The sequence below is a fragment of the Meriones unguiculatus genome, chromosome 1, assembly GCF_030254825.1.
Source record: "Meriones unguiculatus strain TT.TT164.6M chromosome 1, Bangor_MerUng_6.1, whole genome shotgun sequence".
Taxonomy (NCBI): domain Eukaryota; kingdom Metazoa; phylum Chordata; class Mammalia; order Rodentia; family Muridae; genus Meriones; species Meriones unguiculatus.
The window spans coordinates 69607349-69628520 of NC_083349.1; the positions used below are offsets into that span (position 1 = coordinate 69607349).

The following is a 21172-nucleotide window of genomic DNA, read 5'->3' on the forward strand; positions in this document are numbered from 1 at the left end:
CTATAGGAGGTGGGGGAAGGGAAGAAGAGGCATGAAAGTGGGAAAGGAGCAGACCTGTGGGTGTGTGAAGGGGATGAAAGAGAATAGTGCAGTGAGTGTAATTCGTACTGCCTGAAAATTCAAAAAGAAGAAGGGGCTAGAGTGATGGCTCCGTGGAGGCTCACAGCCATTTGTAACTCTGGTCCTGGGGTATCTGATGTCATCCTCTGGCTTCTGTTGCACCAGGCATGCACATAGTGCACAGAGAGACTTGCAGACAACACCTCTAATATAATAATGGTAATAATAGGCTTTTTAAAAAACTGTAAACATTTGAGCATTCACGATTAGATCATTTGTATGGAGATTTACTTTAGAAGCTGCTGTTTACTCTCACACTGGTTCATTAGCTGTTTGAAGTTGGGCAAATAGCTTTTCAGTTTTCATAGCTGTAAAATGGGAATGCTGCAGGGTCTTCCTGGCACGAGCGCTGGGAAGGAAAGGTGATATGTACACCTGCACACTTAGCTCTCAGTGTACATCAGCAGAAGTGCACTCACAGAAGACATCGGCTGCTGGTTTTCCTAACACAAGTTAGGTTGACTTTTAAATAATCTTTTGTTCCTTTCCAGAAGAAGGTATAATCTAAATTCGGCCAAACTCCCCAGGAAAGAAAGGCTCTCTGGCCAGAGATTTCTCTGATGTATGGCCACAGGCTGCCTCTGTCCTGACACAGTTAATTACTGACACTTTCTACGTGAGCAGCCTTGTTTTTCATGTGTCCAGAAAATGGGTCTAGATGAGTTTGCATAGGGGTCACATCAGTGGGGCCAGTTTTGTACGTAAGAAAGGATGAAAAGTGCTTACTTTCTACGGAAACCTCTGGTTGTTAAAATAAGAAAGCATGCCACTGTTTGCAGTGGCTGCCTGTTGCCTGTGTTAAATAAATATGGTGTGATCTCTGATCGCCTGTTGGTAATTTCTGGTTTGATTCGGGTGATTTGTAATCTTTGTTTTTTCTCCCTCCAGTGGATTATCTACTTAATAAAATTGTTTTGGGCCAGTGTTTAGTGCAAAAAAGTTTTTTGTTTTTTATTGTTGTTGTTTTGCCTAAAGTTGGCTTTTCAGCAGAGCAGCCAGTTTACAGTGGCCAGAGAATTGTTGTGTGTGATTACACCATAGTTGGTGTCCTCCTCACTGTGGAGGGATCAGCTTAGGTTGAATTCCTCTCCAGGAGCCTTATAATTCTGAAGTGCAATTACTGTACGACTTACAGACATCAATAAGTATTGATGCTTTACCTTATAAGACCATGAAAGGTGACTTATTATGCTTAAAAATAGATACCTTCCCTCCCAATTGATTCATCTCTCTGGACTCATGGGAAGCTCACCTGCTTCCCCACCACCAACAGCAGATAAAGTGAACACAGACTCCTCACTTCTTAGAGTTTCTTTGCCAAATATATATATATATATATATATACACACACACACACATATATATATATATACACATATATATATATGATGTTATGACCATTTAGAAGAGCAAAATGTCTTTTCCCTTAAGAATAGCCTTAAGCCAGCACCACACACCATGGGAAGCTTGGAGAGTGTATACACTCAGACTACTGATTGGCTGGCTTGGAGAATTCCTGTGGGGTTTGAGCAATAAAGATGGAGTGGGTGCGGCTGGAGTTTGGTCCCTTTGGTTATTTGTCTTTGTTCACGTGACTTTTGAAGGTTAGCACATTCAGATGAGCAATTGTAGAAAAGCTTGTGCTTGGGTGGTGTGAATGCTGCTCAGGTAGCCTGTCACTTTAACAAATGTCTTCCTTCCTAAGCTTCTCTACCTGAGTTATTCCATTTTCACCACAGGACTGAAATGTTACCCAGTGGAGCTTTGTCCGAAGAGAGCCACACTGGCAGGATGGTGTAATCGATCATCCATTGGCTGGGTGTCAGCATGGGCTTAAGAAGAATGAAGAAATCTCCAGGCTCGGTGGAGAGTGGTGTCTATCTGTGTAAATAGTCTTCATTTAGAGGAAGCAAGATATGGCATTTAAAAATATGCATTGGGGAAAATTTAGCTGTTTAGCTCTTTTTCTATTGTATTTCTTCCCACTACAGTAGACACCATACCTCAGAAATGACGCTGTGTCTGCAGCCTTTTTTCAGTCTGTATTCTAATTTTCCCTCAGTAGCCATGACTCTCCTTCTTCATGGAAGTGGAGTCCGTGAATGGCCCTCTGTTCTCATTGTCACTGGAGTCTCATATCTGCCTTCTTGTCAGTATTTGAAGTCTCAGCTCATTGCTGTTTTGACATGCGATCTCCTTATTCTTCCTCATTAGTTTTATTTATCTTTTCTCTGAGCACAGGATGTACAATAAAACTTTGTGGCTTTATTCACAGTGTTCCCCAAACTAGGAGGAGCCTTTGTCGTTTAAAATTTTGTAACATTTTCAATTTTATAAATAATTCATCTATTTCTGTTCTTTCATGATTAAATTATTTTAATAACTATATATCTCTCTGTTTTCTCTGAAGACAGATTTTAGGTTAGAGCTAATAAGATAGATTTTTTTTTTTTTGAAAAGTAAGAAATGTGATATTATTAAGACTCCCCCCTGGTCACTATTTTTATTTACTTAGATTTTAAGAGCACTATATTATCATCTTTCTTTTAATGTTTTAATTACATTTATTTATTATTTATTAATCTGTTGTATTTGTATGCGTGCGTGTGTGCCACAGCATGTATGCACTGTTTTCTGTATGGACTTCATTTTATTTTTTTGTTTGCTTGCTTTCTGGCTTGCTTTGTTTAGATAGGGTATCACCGTGTATTCTTGTCTGGCCTGGAACTTGCTATGTAGATCAGGCTGGCCTCCAGTTTTTAGAGACTGCTTGCCTCTGCCTCTTGTGTGCTGGGACCACAGGCCATGCCTGGCCATCTTTACTACTTTTTAGGTGCTCTTCAGATGAGCCATGGCAGAGGTTTCTGAAGGACAAAGTTGCTCTGATGCTTAGCTCCTGTGTGGGGAGGTCATTGGTCATCATTTATCCGCCCAGTTTTGGAGGTTTTATTGCTTGCTGTTAAACATGTAAAATCTTGGTTTGTCCTGTTTTTCCGGGGCCACTAGTTGCCCCTCCTTATTTTGCCTATGCACACATGTGCACAGTTGTCTGAGGTCACAGATCTGCAGAAACTGGGGTAAAATGCATTCACTAAATTCTTGTTCCTTTTTACAGGGTACAGAATGTAATTTGCTCCCTGTGCATCTCTCTCAGCCTCCTGCCCAAGCCTTCTTTTCCCTTGGGAAAAATGATTCAGTGATCCAGAAGATCATACTGCTTCAGAAAATTCTGTAACCTTGAAATTTTCCTATTATGTAAGCTATCCAGCAAAATACTCATAGGCAAGTGCTAAGAAGTTTTCCTAAAAATACAGCCTGAAGTTCTCTGTCACAGCTTTAAAATCATACTCGGCAGGCGCCAGAGATGGTGGTGCTGGCGTGGTGGTGATGGTCATGGTGAGTGTAAAGGTGCTAATGGGAATTCTCCTTTTCACATCTGTTTTCCCATCCCAGTCCCTCCTTCTGCCTCCTCCTAGGTTTCTAATATAGGTAACTTCTCTTAGTGACTTCTTGTGCTGTTTTCCAGATTTTTATGTGTATACAAACAAATACAAATGTTCACTCTCCCCCTCTTTTAAAAATGATAACAAGATGGTATACTCTACAAAAGCAGCATGTGATTCCACACATTGCTTCTTAACTGTTGCCTGAATCTTGGGGCGCTTTCTTTACCAATATATAAGGCTCGAGTGTTCCTTTGTCTTCATAGCTTTAGAGAGGTTCTTTATGAATTCATCAAATGTACGCCATCCATCACTTGTGAGTAACTCCTGTTTCTTGTTTTCTTTTGGGTAAATGACAAAATTTTAAGTATTTATCTATTTAAATACAGTAGACAGAACCAAATTTACTCTAAATGGAGCTTTTTATTTATTTTTAAAAATTGTGCAGATTTTTAACATTCTTCCAGTGTAATGATAACATTTTCTTTGCAGGCTGAGCACCTTGTGTGTGGTAGTAAGTGCTTGGCCCCTTGGCCCCGTCTCTAGTGGGGCAGTCTTGTTAGGAATCTTTTCAGTTCTTACCTAAAATGCCATCCTCTTTATGTGGCCAGCTCTTAAAACGTGAGAAGGCTGAGTGCTGTCCCCATACCAGGCACAGAGGTTGAATTGGATGGGGTTGGGGGAAGTCTCTCTGTTCTCCTACTGTGTGATATGGAGGGGCCCCTTGCAGCTCCCTACATGTTGGGTGGTGGCCGGTAGGCCTCACTCCACAGCTGGGCTTCTCTGAAACCAGCCCCGCGTGTGCCTGAAGTCTGCTGGGTGGTGGGCTGTTTCCTTTTACCTGTATGTGCGGCGGACTCCCCAGCCACTGAGAATGGGTAAGATCTTCTATAACAGGTTCAAACATTCTTTTCTTAAATAACTTTACGTAAAATAAATTTGTATCTTTGTAGTATTGGCTTTCTGATAGGTGTTCAAAAGTATGATTTTGTAGTTTCTCCAGCTTGTTCGTTTGCTTATAGTGAACAGTGGTCTTTTGTGCTTTCTTCCCATACTCTGGAAAGCAGACTTCTTCCTTATGCAACCCTGCAGCCTTTGCTCCTTTGAACATTTTGTGTCTGAGGGTACTTCTACCAGCAGCTGGATTAACCCTATTTCTACACTCATTATTTTAAAGCCCCAGATCGAGCCTTTGTGCTTTCACATGGTCCACTCTGGCTGGTGCTGAGGACTCTTGTCATCCTCCATGCCCTGTCGTCTTCCTCACATGGCCTCTACGTGATATCAGTAGCCTTGGGACATTTCTCCATGTATTTGGGTCTGTGAATAAATATCTATTTCTAGTTTTGCCCTAAGTGGAGATTGTAGAGTATATTTGTTCTTATTTCATTTCTACCAGCAAGAATAGTTGGTTAAGGAACCTCTTTACTTGGGAGGCTGTGGCCGCAGAGTGCCATCCAGTCTTTGCTCCAGGTACGCTCAGAGACTGAGACATTGCATCCTTCCTGTAATGGCAACAGCAGAGATTGGGATGTAACCAGAGTTGGTTTAACTCAGACAGGGAAGCAGTGTGCTGGCAATGAAGTGCATTGTCTTTGGCACTTTCATATTGTGTTACTGTGTGACTTCCTCAGAGGCTGGGGTAAATTGTTTTCTCTCAAGAGACAGAGCAAAAGGGTGAGTGAGAATCTAAATCTTTAGAAAATTCAGAGGTTCAAAGCAGAGATTGTTGAGATCGCACATCAACAAAAAAGAGTCAAAGCTAAAAGGCCAAAAATGAGAGGCCAGACATGAGTTCCGGGAGCCAAGAGGAAGCGAATGACTATCTGCTTCTCATCATCAGGATGGCTTGGGCCCTATCTGCTGTTGGAGGGGAGTGGCACGAGGAGACAAGTCCAGGTCAGTGGGGTGAAGAGATAAACCCACTGTCCTTCTTGGTCCTGGCCGTCCTCACTCAGAGTGGTGACTTTTCTTAAATTTCTCCTCTGTAGGAAGTGTCAGACTCGTTGCTCCATAAACTTTAAATTTCACACTGCCCTGAAGTACAGGGTTGTTAATCACAGCTAGAACCTGAGCTCAGGCTCATTAAGTACCCAGATCTGAGGCTTGTCTGCTTTATAATATGTTTTCATCAAAGGGCAAGAAAACAAACTTAACAAGTGAAAGCAACTAACTCCGAAAGCCAAACTGAAGTATGGAGCCAGTGGTATAGCTTAGTGGTATTTGCTAAGCATGTACCTAAGCTCTGAGTTTGATTCCAAGTGCTAGAAACAGAGATTAAAAAAAAAAAAAAGAAAGAAAGAAAAATAAATTACCTTCCCAAGTTCACATATTAGAGTTAGACTGAGTGTATTTTGGCTCATGTTAGGTTTTAGAAGACTCTCTGTCCATCTCTGTAACAGTTGGAAGAACTGTGCCTAATGATAATTCAAAGAAAATTCTTAGTTTTTCCCTTAGCTGATTAAAGGGCTGGAAAATTAGGAAGAGGAATGAAGTTCCGGAGGGATGGTGTGCAGCTGCTTGCTGGTCTCTGCTGTGTACAACTGTGCTCCTTTGCTTAGTGACTGACACTAACCAGTGATTGTCATGAGTCTCTTTGTGGAGCATTGCAGGACTTCCTCTTCGAGTCTTTATGTGATTCGTGCAGTGTGGGGTGATGTGAGGGAGCGAGGCTCACTAGAGGACTCTCAAGGTCCCTTCTAGCCCTGAGGTCCTATTATTATTGAATATTTATAGAGTGCCAAAATTGGCTCTGTTCTTTTCAGAGACCAGAATTACATTCACTCCCTGTCCAGTGCTATCACAGTCAAAATTAGACAGATCAGCAATGCCTTCACTGCTAAGTCAAGTCCCAGTTCATAGGGCATTTGTCTTAGTACCTGAAAGTATCTATTCTCTTCAGAACATTAGAGGATGGTCTGAAAGCATGGCAAAGGATGTCAGTCAGGTCACTCTCCAACACCTCAGTGAGGCCTGGTACTGCTTTCCTCCAGGGATCTGTGTAAAATAAATAAATAAATAATGCATTCTGCGCTAAGCAGTCTGATTTAGAAATACTGCCTTCAAAACTTGTAATTTGAAATAAAACGGAGAAAAAGATTGTGCTTCATTGCCAAGCTATTTTATGTGGTATATGATATTCTTTTATTTCAGAGTGACAACTTTCAATGTCTCTGACATGGCTATGGAATCTATACTCATAAGTAAAGTAAAAGAAGCGACACATAGTGCTGATTTACACCTGTGGAGCAAATCCCCATATTCCTATAGTATGTACATGTACAGTAAAAACCACACTGTAAATCTCCAGAATTTAAAGAGGAAGAGGGGTTTACATTCTTGTTTAAGACTGTTACTTGCCTAATCGAGGATTTATTTAACAGTTAGCTAACCTGCACCCCGCTTTCACCAATAATGTTCTCACACCTTTCTTTAGTATCAAAGACTATATTGGCATTAATCTTAAACATTTCAAAGGGTTTGTAGAATGATGCAAAGAACATAGATAACGTACTTTACCTGTATTTGCATATTTTAAAAATCTCTGTTTGTGTGTGTGTAATGTGTATAAATCCATTTGAGTAAGTTGGCTCTGTAGCTCAGGCTGGCCTGGAACTCACTGTTTAGTCTAGGCTGGCTTATAGCACTTGAGCCTCCTGTCTCATCCTCCCCAGTACTGCGGTTACAGAAATGCACCACCTGCCCAACTGATCGCTGTATTTGTAAAGTAATTTTCTAACTCTTCAAAGTAAAAATAACTTTTGTTCTATAGCTCAGTTATTCTTAAGTAATTATTTTATTTTATGTATGTGGGTGTTTTGCCTGCAAATATGACTGTGCCATGTTTTATGTCTGGTGCCTATGGAGGCCAGAAGAGGGTGTCGGATCCCCTGGAACTGGAGTAATAGTTGTGAGCTGCCATGCAGGCCTTCTGGAAAAGCAGCCAGTGCTCCTAACTGTTGAGTTATCTCTTCAGCACCCCAGCTCAGCTATTTACCAAAATGTACACGTAATTAAGGCTTTACATTTCCACTGTCATCTCAACTACCCTTAGAGAGGGCTTTTTTATATATGTGTATATGGACCTTATTATTCTCCTGTTCTTTAGAAAAGCTTTAAGGCTTGACATAAGAACTGTTGCTGTAATAGTTAAGGCCTATTACAGGCTTTTGCCAAGTTTCACAGTGTTATTACATGATTTTAATAGGAAAAAAAACCTCATTCTCAGATTGTAAATATTCTTACTTTAAGATATCTATGTAATAAAACTATATGGACTCAGTTAAAGTTTTTGCCCTGGAAACTCATTTTCTGTTTTAAGTGAGTGCTGATCATAGGGCTGAATTTTCATGTTTAATGACTTCCTTTATCAGTTTATGTTTCTTCAGTTCCAAAACTGAGTCTCACTGCAGAAGCAGCTGCAGGAGATCCAGAATGTAGGAACAGCTGTACTTGATCCAGAATAAAGATGTGTGGTGTTAGGGATCCAGTAGATCGAGATGTTAAACTGCTCAGAAGATTGTTGGGGAAATTGAAGTTCTTGTTTCTAAAGCTTTGCTGCTGAATCAACCACCAATATTTACGATTAACACCAACTTCACCTCTGCACATGCTTCCAAAGTGTCTGAGTCACTGTAACTGTGGAGAGCTCAGTTCACTAAAGTTTTTGTATTTTCGTGGACATTGAAAATACAGAGCCAGGCCGGGGGTGGTGGTGCATGCCTTTAATCCCAGCACTTGGGGAGGCAGAGGCAGGGAGATGTCTGTGAGCCCGAGACCTGCTTGGTCTACAAAGTGAGTCCATGACAGGCAAGACTAAATAGAGAAACTTTGTCTTGAAGAGGAAGAGAGAGGGGGAGAGAAGGAGTGAGGAAGGGGATTGAGAGAGAGAGAGAGAGAGAGAGAGAGAGAGAGAGAGAGAGAGAGAGAGAGCAAGCACAGAGCCAGAATCAGTTTAGGCTAAAGAATGATGGTCTCGCTCCTCTGTTTCCTAGCAGCAGCACTGCCTCCCCCTCTGGAAAGACCATAGGCTGAGAACAAGCTTAGAGTACAGTGCTGTGTCACCTTTTGTAGCTGCTGAGCGCTGACTTTGAACTTCACTAGAGAGCTGCACTCTGATGACATTTAATTCCTGCTTGTTTTCCTCTTACATTTCTTCATTTTAAACATGCTGCATGCTTGCTTGATGTTCACTACTGCCAGAAAAAACAGGCAATATTAGTTCTAAGAATATTTTTCTTTCTGAAGCACCTACATTCAGGATGTGTGATCTATTGTAATTCTTATTCATTTGAAATACAGTAATTTGTTCTTGTCAGCAAAGGGTGGGCTTCTTATTTTAAATTGCTGGGTTTTGTTTTTGTTGGCATACTCCTCAGTACAAATTGAATGGCTGACAAACATCTATTTGTCTGACAGTTCAATCTAGATAAGTGCCCTCTGTTGCCTAACTACAATTTGGGGTCTCAGAGATAAAAGCAACCCGAATGCCAGGACTGTAGCAGAGCTACTTCATGCAGATGGCAGAGGTAATCCATATTCCCAGGGTCTTCCAGTCACATAGAGGAAGATAGGCATGCACACTATCTTGTATGAAACAGTGGACTTCCCGCTCCTTCATAATCTAAACAGGACTAGCTAACTGAAGAGACCAGTAACAGCTGATGGGAGATGTTCCTAGACTGGAAATAAAAGAGGAGCATGGTTTTGGCTTCTAAAGCTGGAGAGAGTATAGTTCCTTAGCATTTTCCCACAGCACATTGGCTTTTGCTGAATGAATTTTCTTTCTGTTCTAACATTGCTATTTTGAAATAAGTTACATCATTAGGCTGCGGTTCTTCTGTAGCTCTGATATTCTGCTAGAGGTGGGGTTGAGGGGGTCTTCGTTTCTTCCCAAGATGAAGAGGTGAAACTTCATCCCTATTGACTTAACTCTATCTAAAAATGTGTGAGTCTTTCTGTAGAAGTATCTCCCAAATGTAATTCATATCATTTTTAAAAGAATGAAATGTGTGATAGTCACAATTATGAAGAAGGAATTGATTGATTGCAAAAGGTAACAGACATTTTTGAAATATGTGAAAGAGCCCTCAGTGGAGATACATTGAAAAATAAGGGTTTAATTGCTAGAGCCTGCTGATTGACAGATTAGAGAAATAAAGGAAAATATGAGATCATTTTCATGTGTTTATCTTAGAATGTCTTGTGCTAGATATCACCCCCATCGAAGAAGGGAGGACAGGAGGGGTGTATATGGAGATCCACAGGATATCACTCCTATGGAAGGAAGGAGGGCAGGAGGGATGCATATAGAGGAAAGATAACATCACAAGACTATGTTGAACTAGAGATGGCCTACTACATCAGTTCTCAACCTGTGGGTCGTGACCCCTTTTGGGGGGGGGGTCACATATCAGATAGCCTACATATCAGATATTTACATGATTCCTAACAGTAGCAAAACTACAGTTATAAAGTAGCAATTGAATTTATGGCAGGGAGAGGTTACCACACCATGAGGAACTGTATTAAAAGGTCACAATATTAGGAATGTTGAGAACAATGCTGTAGGTTAAGATAGCCAATACAAATTAGATTTGTGGATAAAAAAAATTGCATATGTTCTAAGTGGTAGGTAGATGATGGGTACAGATAAGATTACACAGATAAGTAAGAAGTGGGCTGAAGATGACAGCGTTTTGTGGTTAGATTGAGAAAGAAGTGGTGATGAAGCGGGGTGGGACAGACAGTAGGACAGTGCTGCTGAGGCTGCCAAGGAGCAGGTTGGTCAAGTGCAGGATGATAGCACTACTTCATCAAAAGGCCAAGTCAAGGACACTGAAGCTGAAGTTCATATAAATGAAGCAACAAAATAAATGAAGAAGTCTTAGATAGTAACCAGAGAACAAACATACAAGTTCATACTGACAAATTAAATGATAGTTAATGGCAAGTCTCTTGCACAGAAGAATGCCAGACAATTCATATACAGCTACACTGTCACAAAGGAGATGGAGTGGTGTGTCTTTGTGCTGTAAGTGCAGCATATGGAGGAGCAACTGAGTTAGCAGCTCCACAGGGGAGAAACCAACGAGTCCTGCCGCAGCCAAGAGCTGAAGAGCAGCATCAGCAGGGACATCGTGCTGACAGTAAATGGCTTTGATATGATGGGGTAGCTAGCGCTTTCCCTCCTTGGCCTTTCTCTTAGTAGCACAAAACTCCAGACGGTTTGTGGAAAAAAAAAAATCTGACAAATCCTATCTGAGGGCTTTGCTCAAAACTGTGAGGTCATCGCAAACAAGACCAAGAAACTATCTCAAGTCAAAAAGAGCAAAAGACATGTTACACCTCCACCTAATATGAGGTCTTGGATGAGTTATGGGAACAGAAAGAGAAACCATCAACAACTAAGAAAAGAGTGAACATATGACCCCTTACTCTGACACACTGGGTGTGGGTGGAATGAGAACGCTTTTTCATTACAACTTTTATATAAATCTAAAATTATCAAACCCAAAGGGTATTTAGATAAGTAGAGTCAGTAGACTTTGGCAGATAGTAAATCCGTGGTCACCCTGGGGGCATATGAGGAGTGGTGTGACAGTTTTGTTTGATTGTAGCAAGTTGAAGAGTGCATGGAACAGGTTGATAATTACTCTTCTGAGCAGCTTGGATGAGAAGGAAAGGATAAGGAGAGGCTGGACAGGCTGAGGAGAGTGGCAGAGGGTGATAGAAGTTTTAAACACAGTCGGCTGGGTGCACTTTATAAGTATTGTAAACTTAAAGGGAAGAACAGGTAGAGAATAAAATGTTAGTGATGTTAAAAAAAGTCCTTGATTGCTAAAGCAGAGTCTTTGAGTAGGCAGGGTTTTAATTTATTCAAAATGGAAAAAGTTTTAGAAAGAATATTTTACTTATGAAACAGGTGTGAATATTTATACTTTATTAAGTTTTGTTTTGATCACCCTAGTAAACAAGTAACTTTCAAAGTGTTTCCAAAGAAAATGCATGCTACAGTGCTTTTTCATGTGTTGTCTGCAGATTTATTGGCTGTATCCATAAAGCATTTAAAATATCATTTTTCAAAAGCCCTGAACTTGGAACACTGTTACCTCACTATGGAAGCATATTTTTAAGTAAGGAATCTATGTTAACATGGTCCAAAACTAAGCAAGAGGAAAAGATTCTAGAATTGCTGTCTGTGAAATGGCTTGTTCCAGTTTAGAATTTCAGAGTAACTGTGCAGCATGTCCTTAGGAATTAGGGCTTCTTAACACATCCTCATAACCGGCATAGGCTTCCGTGTAGGCCTGTGACTACATCATGCTTGCTCTATGGTGCAACCTTTGAAGACTAATCTAGAAACATATTTAACTAGTACCCACAGATGTGGCTATGACTCATCCTCTGACATTAGAAACTTCATTCTGTCAAGTAAAACATTTAAATACTTGTCATCCTCCAACACTCAGGGCTTTTGTGTCAATATTCCAGGTGTTGACACCAGTGTGAACGTTAAGGCTTATCATGATTATCATTTGCTTTTGGAGAAAGATGACCTGAAACAGAAGCTAAGAGTTTTATAGATGTTAAATTCATTTAACTAGTAGAAGAGTACAGCCAGCCATGCCTTTGGGATACAAAGACCAGAGACTGTCTCAGTGGTGTGTGTGCAATGGAAGAACAATGGTGGAAAGAACACTACCATTGGGAGACTTGTTCTCCTTGTAAAGTCCAAGGCCCCTGGTGATGTAGATCACTCATCTTCTGATGAACCAAACACTTCTGAAGTCTATCATGGTCTACAGGACCTGTCTGATATGGATCCTGTCTTAGTTTGGGTTCTATTCCTGTGAAGAGACACCACAAGCACAACAACTCTTCTAAAGGAAAACATTTCATTGGGGCTGGCTTACAGTTTCACAGATTCAGTCCATTATCTTCATGGTGGAAAGCATGGCAGCATCCAGACGGATGCTGGAGAAGGAGCTGAAAGTTCTACATCTTGATCCACAGACAGCAGACGACTGGGTTGTAGCTTGAGTATAGGAGACCCCAAAGCCTGTCCTACAGTGCCACGTTTTCTCGGACAAGGCCACACCTCATAATAGTGACACTCCCTATGGGACAAGCGTTAAAACACATGAGTTTGTGGGGACCATACCTATTCAAACCACCACCATTCCTCAGTGTCAGTTATTCAGAGCCCCCAGCATCACTTGTTCTTAGATGTGTGGATTACCTAAATTATGGCTGTGGACAGCTTTTCAAGGCATACTAGGCTAATTACACTAATTTATATCCTGCTTTGATAGTCGAGTTTAATACAAACAAAATATCTGCTGCATGGCTTTCACTTATCAGAGTATCATTTATAGTGTGGGTGTTATTTCAGGTTAAATCTGGAATTAATTTATTTGACACTCAGAAAGACTTTAAAGAACTGGGTTTCTTCCATTGCATGCTCACACAATTCCAGATGCTGACACCGACATCTGCACATTGTGTCATAAGCTGAATTTCTGTGTGATGTAACTAAATTGTTGATTGACAAGCTAACATGAAATAAGACACAGTCACACTGTATTCAGTATCATTGTCAAAAGTCATAAACTACAAGTACGTGAAAGCAAGGGGCCATGATCTCAGCTAATTCCTGTGGCATTTTGAAATACCAGTGCTAGACAGAAATCTCAGAACAAGTTTGGAAATGCTGGAAGAGGAAATGAAGAGGAGCATTTACCTTAGTTCTGGGCCCGCCTGTTTTGCAAATCACTAAATGTTGTAGCAGCAATATGGTCAACATTCCTAGTCTAAATAAGAGTCCGTGTTAGCCCTGTACAGTACAGAGTTTTCTCCATATGGATCGCATATGGGTTTGTGTGAGTCTCTGTGTTTACACATATATTTATAACCTCATAACACATATAAATATTAACATATGTATTATGGCTCACTCTAAGAAAGTAATTAAGAAATGTGGTGTGATTTATCTCATAATGCACAGCCAAAACATAAATACCCATTTAAAACATGTCACATATACTTGAAAGTACAAGTGAAAATAATTAGTGATTATGATTTTTTAAAAAAAATCTTAGAAATTTAAGTCTGGTGTTTTTTAGTATTTAACCCTGAAGAACAGTGAATTATCTGTGCTCTCATGCTAAACTTCTTTTCCTGCTTGGTGCTCAGTGGTAGAGTATGTTAGTGTTTCCTCTCTGGCCGTGTGAGTGTGGTCTTGAGTTTATGCTAGACAGAAAGGATAAATTCCTGGGTCCCTGAGGTGTCTCCACTTAGAATCCATGTGGTAAGGGGGGAGAGCTGACACCTGGACGTTGTTCTCTGATCTCCATACGTGCAGCATGGTGCTCTGTCACACACAAATAATAAGTACACATTCCCTTAACTGATGCCCAGTACTGAGACATGTGGACTCAAAAGGTTGGACTGTTTAGTGTCTAAACAGTCTCATGAACAATGCTTAGTGGAAAACCATGCTTAGTGGAATAATTTCTTAAAAGACTAGAACTTATTTCTAATAATACTGAAGAATTACAGTCAGGTTTTTTATTTTTCTAAGCCATCTGAAATTCTGACACCATTTATATTAGAATTATTGAGTCAAATTACAAGAGTTTCTCAAGCCACTCTTGGTGTGTTGGGAAAGCATCTCTAGGAAGGAATGTGCTTATCAGTATCCTTAGTCATGTGTGTATGTCAGCTGTGTTGCATCTTATGCATCTGATCAGCTGATATCCAGAGGAACATGCTTCTCTGGTTATCACAGCCAAAGTGTTAAGAAAGATTTACATTTGCTCATAATATTTAAATGCATGCAGTAGCCGCAAGATGTAACTGTTGAGATCAATATTGTAGAGATGTGAAACGCGATAGTCAGTGACCAGGATCACTGGCTGAGGTGCTGCCTTCAGTCTTTTTGTTAAGCGCCCTGTGCCTTTTCATCTCAGCAACTTGCCAGTGATCAGACCATTGCTTACGAGTTTACTTTGCCTTTGCTTGAACTGTGTAGGATGAGATGTTATCATAGAAATTACTCTGTGGCTGGAAGGATGAATCTAGTCATGAACAAATAGAAGTGCGGTTAGAAATTGAATACTTGGTGGCAAAGGTATATGTATTTTCAAAAATGTTAGCTGGGTATTACAGTGCTGTGATGGTATTTAATTAGAGCCATATAAAATTAGGTAAGAAGTAATGACCAGCAGTCATGGCTATCTAAGAAGTATAATTTCATGGTGTTGTATAGATATCCCAGTGCACGACAGTTATGTCCTTTGGAACAGTTAAATTCTTGGGCTGTGAAAGCATAGCAGGTTTTAATAGGTGTATCACCTGGTAACCATGGGCATTATGAAATAGAAGGACCTGAAAAACTTTTAGAAGCAATGGAAAATCTGGCCAGCATGAGTAGTTTGTTTTAGAACTATGGAGAAACCTACTAACTATTGCTGCTATAGACCAATTTGATTAGGAAGTGGGACAAGCTGTTCCTTTCATTACACCAAAACCACATTACACTTTGTATCAATTATTTGGCTGTCTGCAGCATGTAGATTAGAATGAAGGGCTTTCTCAGTGTTTGTGACTGTTGCAGATTGCTGATTAGTAATTAGAGTACTGACTGAAGGAAATTAGGCCAGTACTGAATGGGACTGAGAAAGTCTTCGTTTGGTAATACAGATGTTAGGAACAGATTGTCTTGAGCAGCTCATTCAGTATAGGGACATTGTACATATCCGTGGCGTTATTTGCTTCCCGTGTGAGACTCGAGTCAAATGCCTTTGAGATGGTTTCCTCTCCTATGCCTAGTGATGTAGCTGTATGGCTATTAATTTAGTGAAATATCCTGTCTGCCAGGTGTGGGAACTAGCTGATTTTATTGTAATACCAGATCATTACTTAATTCATATGCAACTGAGCACAGCACATGGAAAGCATTATAAATCTATTTACAATGTGGCTGGTCTGATGATAACATTGCATTAAATTCCCAGGTGAGGCAATTTAAGCAATTGCTTTGCCATGTGCACACCATGGAAATTAAATTCTCCTATATGCTTTAGTAATAAACCAACCTCATTGTTATGTTTTTGCTTGTGGTAGGCCATAGAACCTACTGTGTGTCCCATATAGAGTCATACAACAGGCAATACCAGAGATGACAATTTTTACTTGATTTAAGTTAAATTAATTCACATTGTTCCCAGTTTTGCAGTTTGTGCCCACAGACAAGACACATTGAGCTCAACTGGGAAATGTCTAGGTGTAGGTCGAGTAGATTGCTTATTTCAAGCCAAATTCCTAGGCCAAACTGAACAAGTGTCTCTGTTTGAACTTGGCTTTGAGAAAAGCAGCCAATCAGTACACAAGCATGAGGTTCATAACAACCAAAAACTCTTTACATCTGAAGTTCTTACTTTCATGAATGCAGACTCACTTTTGTCATTGTTTTACAGTAGTGAGAGAAAATCGGTACCTCCAACTGCTCTGGGGAAAAAAATCTATTGTTAATTTGTCATATTTTTGTCATGTCTATTATTCTATAGGTTTTTTCAGCTGTGCTAGTTCATTTGAGGTATGAAGTATAAGTTGTAGAAAGAGTGGGTTTTACATAAGCACATAACTAAAGTGAGGACTGTCTTAAATGAGTGTGAGTGTGTGCATGTGTGTGAGTGTGCATACACATGTTTGTTTGAAATATTGTCAGTTGAAGCTGTCCACCTTATGGTATAGGCCAGAAATTGCAGTAGATTACAAAGCTCACAGACCTTCAGACTTTTCTTGAAGCCACACATAAGGCACCGGTAGACAGTGGTAACTGACAACCAAGACTGGAAATGTTGACAATTTCCTGATTTGCCTGCTTAGCTTATGTATAGCAGTCATTAACTATTTATAAAATGCATTATGAATTGGGTTCCTTCAAACTAGCTGAATGTGTGACATTTCCAGCTCAAATTCTCTTGCTTGCATTTGGCAAAAGTACAGATTTTATAGTCCCAATAATAAAGTAAAAATATTTTAGGTTTTATCAAGATATAATAAAGGTTTCAGCTCATTAACTTAGAATCTTCTAAACTAAAGTATTATGTAGGTACTTACTAATCCAGCAGGAGGTTTAAAAATTTCCACAAAAGATAACATGATTTATTGATGTTTTAGGAACAATTATTCTTAAAACAAACCATTTGCCATTCAGAAGAATTTCATCTTTATTTATTTTTTCATTGTTGTTTTCAACCAGTGCAGTGATTTCAAAGACTGAATTATGGTTAATTACATACAGTCAGCTTACTTAAAAATTTGAGTGTTAAGAAATTATGAGACAATACTGGTGCTGTACTTCCAAATATAATTCTTAATAAAGAACAGCCTAGATTGGTTTTATTTTTGGAAAATGGAACTCTGCTGCAGAACTCCATTTTTGCATTATTGTGCTGTTCTTCTGGAGAGTTATTTCTAATATTTGCAGTGAAATCTCTTTTTGTTCTTTAAGTCAGTCATGCCAGCGACCACTTTGTTACACTCAGCATATCATTTGTTTAATTAAATCCAGAAAGCCTTCCACAACCAGCCTCCACTGCCGTGATGGTGAGGAGTCACTCTCATAGAGACCACCCTTCAGCTGTGGGTGTCCTCACCAAAACACTCGTAATTTCTTCTTCGTCTGAAGTATACTTAATCTAAATAAGAACAAAATGTAATTGAACAATCTATGCCGATTTGTTGGTATTTTGGTGAAAAGGGGGGAAAACAAAAACAATCTCCATATGCTATTTTGCATCCTGTGGAATGTTTTAGTCCCCCATCGTGATGAAATGAATAATGCAAGAGGCAGCTCTGATACCACGGCCTGTCTTAAAGGTTCTTGTTTCCTTTAATGCTGTAAAATACTTTTACTTAGCTCGTTTGAGGCTGCGATGGTGGTGATTTCCGAATGGACAAAGAGGTTTGGTGTGATGAAGTATTGTATTAAGACCATGGAATAGGCTGACCTTGTAACTTAGCATTTTAAAATGCTGTTTTGTATGACGTCAGTAGAAATGGATAATCCATAGCAGCTTCAGCAAGGTTAGGCAAATTCTTTGTGGTGAGAAAATGTCTGGTGAGTTCACAAATGAATGGGTCGGACCACTCCTGAACTTTTAAGAGATCACATAGATGTCCTTACTGCCCACATACCAAAGACTCATGTCTCTAATTTGTCCTTCTCCCTGCAGCACGACTGCAGGGTTATTTATCTACTTACAGAGACCTATTACAGCCACTAAGTTTTAAGGCAGATGTTGCAGCAGGAAAGGAGTGTTGAAGAGGGATATGCTGGGCAGGCAGGGGTGGGTGCCTCTGTCTCCTTTATACCGAATTACTCTATAGCTCTGTGTTGTTGGCCTGAGTCTCTCCAGAGGTGATAGTTTATAAGATAGAAGAAACGCTCAGCTGAGCACCAGGGTTCTAGTCTCAGCTGCAGCAGAGTCACCTTTAGAACTCTATGACGCTCTATCATTTTTCTAAGACAAATATCTATTCTCAGCTGCAGCAGAGTCACCTTTAGAACTCTATGACGCTCTATCATTTTTCTAAAACAAGTATCTGGGCGGCGTGCGTGTTTATTTAGATTCCAGCAAGCCTTTTAAAACTGGGTTCTGCTAGATCCAGCATATCATTTGCTTAATTACATCCAGAAAAGCAGTAAACTAAATTATATGCAATAAGCCTATTTCTCTTTTATGTGCCACCCTTGGGAGAATTGAGAAAATATTCAAAAAAATGTTTTCTGTATTTTATGCTTCAGATAAGGCACCCACTTGAGAAAAGCTTTTTCAAACGATCTGAAACTCGGTGGTTGTTCTTGTCTGTAGTCCCTTTAAATAATGTGATTTTAAGGTATAATGAGCCAAGTGAGACCAAACAGCATTACTCACTCATTGACTACTGTAAAAAAAAAAAAAAAATTTAAGGGTCTCTCTGTATAGCCTTGGCTGTTGTGGACTTGCTTTGTAGACCAGGCTCTAGGCTGGCCTCGAACTCCCAGAGTGCTGGGATTACAGGTGTGTGCCACCGCGCCCGGCTACTACCGTAAAAATCTAATCGAAATCTTACTGTTGCCTTCTGTTTATAGATTACAGGTCGTTCTTTGAAACAATAATACTTTTTTTTTTTTTTCCAGATCATAGATGAACAAGTAAGAACTTTTTAAAAAAAAGCCCAGGAAAGAGATGATGGCTTCCCACCCTCCATTTTTCTAAGTGGCCATTTTTACTTAATTAGTTGAGAAGCAGAGAAGGCAACAGAATGACTTTTTACCCTGAAATAGTGAAATACAGTAGGAAAGGGTAACCAGACTTGTCTCACAGCTAATTTCCAGAGCCTCCCAGCTTTGCGAAATGTGTGTAGATAATGCATGAGTAGCTTACAGCCATGTCCCTCTGGCTGTTCAGGTGTGTGTGGGGGGGTCCTTGCAAAACACAATTTTGTTGTAAAATGTTGACTCATAACCCACTGCCTTTAGTTGCTGGAACTGGGAAATTTATTTACCAGTGTCTGTCTGTCTGCTCCTCTTCTCCCCCTGCTCCCACTTCCCTCACCCATGTTACTTTTCCTTAGGCCATTATTTATAGAGGAGTTGGAGACATTTGAATTACTGCTAGCTAGGGGATGGCTTTATAATCCCTTCTCTTTCTGGATAGTTGCATCACGGTGTTGAATATAGATGTGCTTGTCCAGCATCTCTGTGTAGAGTTGCCACTATGAATATTATCCTTGAAGTAGGGAGTTTTGGAGCTCTAAATTGTACAGTGCCTCTCCTACTGAAGACTCATACATCCCTGTTTCAAAACTCCGTAGTTATGGGACTGTATTTCTTCCAATTTAGTGGTTGTATTCAAACAATATTTGGAAAAATAAATTAATTCTAATCTCCTTATGAAAAGTAATCGAACTTTAACACAAAGCAGAAATTTCTTCCAGTATTATTAGTTTTTTGTTTGTTTGTTTGTTTGTTTTAAGAAACTTCTAATTTCCACTAAACTCCTGTGTTCTGAAACTTTGCCTTAGATTTGCACGTCTCTGCCGGTAGGTCTCCATTAGGGGGCTCCCGAGGGTTTGAGATGGTGTGCCTTGATCCCAGTAATGCAGGGCCGCGTCTGCTCTCTAACGTTCATCTTGCTCTTTCCCTTTTTGTTTTTGTTTTATAGAAAAGGTCACGGATCGCCTACAGTGACGAAGTACGGAATGAGCTCCTAGGGGATGATGGGAATTCCTCCGAGAACCAGGTAGAATGCTAATAAGGAAGGCCCGGTGGGTGGCTGGAGGGTGAAGGAGGTCACGGGCACGCTGGGCTCTCAAGCTGCTCCCTAACAGTGTTAGCAGCAACTCATGTGGAAACGATACTGTTTAATGCAAAGCTGGAGTCTTAATCAACTTCAAAATGTTTCTTGGAGATCTTACATTTAACCCTTTACCTTGTGATTGCTGTCTGCTATCTTTTAAAAAACTCTTTTCTTCTCTTTTCTTTATTATTTAGTACTTAAGAAATAACTTGAAACACACTGTTTGCAGACAAAGCCAAGGTCTTCACCTCAAACACATGTAAGAGGAATAAAAAAGTACATAATGCAGCTTTGATAGGAATGCTGCATAATTAAATCAACACTTGCAGCAAAACAAATGAAAGTAAGCTTTCAAAATTCAGCAGCACAGCCATAACTCCTATTGTGTCGCTTCTTAAAAATACATTCACCAAAATGCAGATGGCCAGCACCAGTGTGGGACTTGTACGGAATCCCATGCAGAGGGCCTGCCCTGCTTCTGCAGAACGACAGTGCTGACAATGGCAATAGGATAAGGCCTGCTTGCACCTTAAGATCTGCATACAGAAAAACAACAACAACAAAAAACAGCTGATAGGATTTCTTCTTCAAAGGTTCTTATAACTTGTCTGCCATTCCTCATTGGACGGCACAGTCATGTCATGAGTCTAATTAGCATCCTACTACTGTCTTTGAATGAATGCTACAGACATCTAAGTTCACATAGGTAGAATATATACAACTTCTTAAAACAGTGTTTGAAGGCTGTTGGCATAGAACTGATTTTGAGATGGGGAGTGCCATCGGCAAGAAGTCAGTGTGGTTACTAAGGTGGCTCTTCCCAGAGTTGCCTCTCCCGGGGTGAAGGCTGGACTTCCCATCTCAAGGAGCTTCTATTCACTGCTGCTAAAGTGCAGGCTACCAGAAGCTGAACACTGTAACTGGGAGGAGGCAGGTGAGACAGAGCTACCTGTCCTGCCACCCAGGAAGTGGGAGAAGAATCACCCAGCAGGAATTTGTTTTGTTCCCCTCCTTCACTGTTGGCATCACATCAGCCTGAGTTCAGATACCACTCAGATTTAACTTCCAATTACAACTTCCCTGACTGAAATGTGAGAGCAGCTACGGGGGTGTGGCAGAACCAAAGCAAATGTTGTGAGGATTTTATTTTATTTTATTTTTCTCATAACAGATTAATGTGAGAATGAGAAGAAAATATTTTCTGCCTTTTTAAAGTGTGATTTGAATTGCTCATGTCTCTTGGTTGAATGAATCACA

The 21172-nt window shown here is 40.2% G+C and overlaps 1 protein-coding gene across 8 annotated transcripts in view; it reads left to right on the forward strand.

The window, feature by feature from the left end:
- Positions 1-21172, forward strand: part of Vti1a (vesicle transport through interaction with t-SNAREs 1A) — a 310414-nt gene that overhangs the window by 42171 nt on the left and 247071 nt on the right. For all 8 annotated transcript variants that reach the window (XM_060391259.1, XM_060391236.1, XM_060391261.1 and 5 more), the window contains exon 4: positions 19781-19858. In XM_060391259.1, the coding sequence (XP_060247242.1) occupies positions 19781-19858 (78 nt within the window). The remainder of the gene's footprint in view (positions 1-19780; positions 19859-21172) is intronic.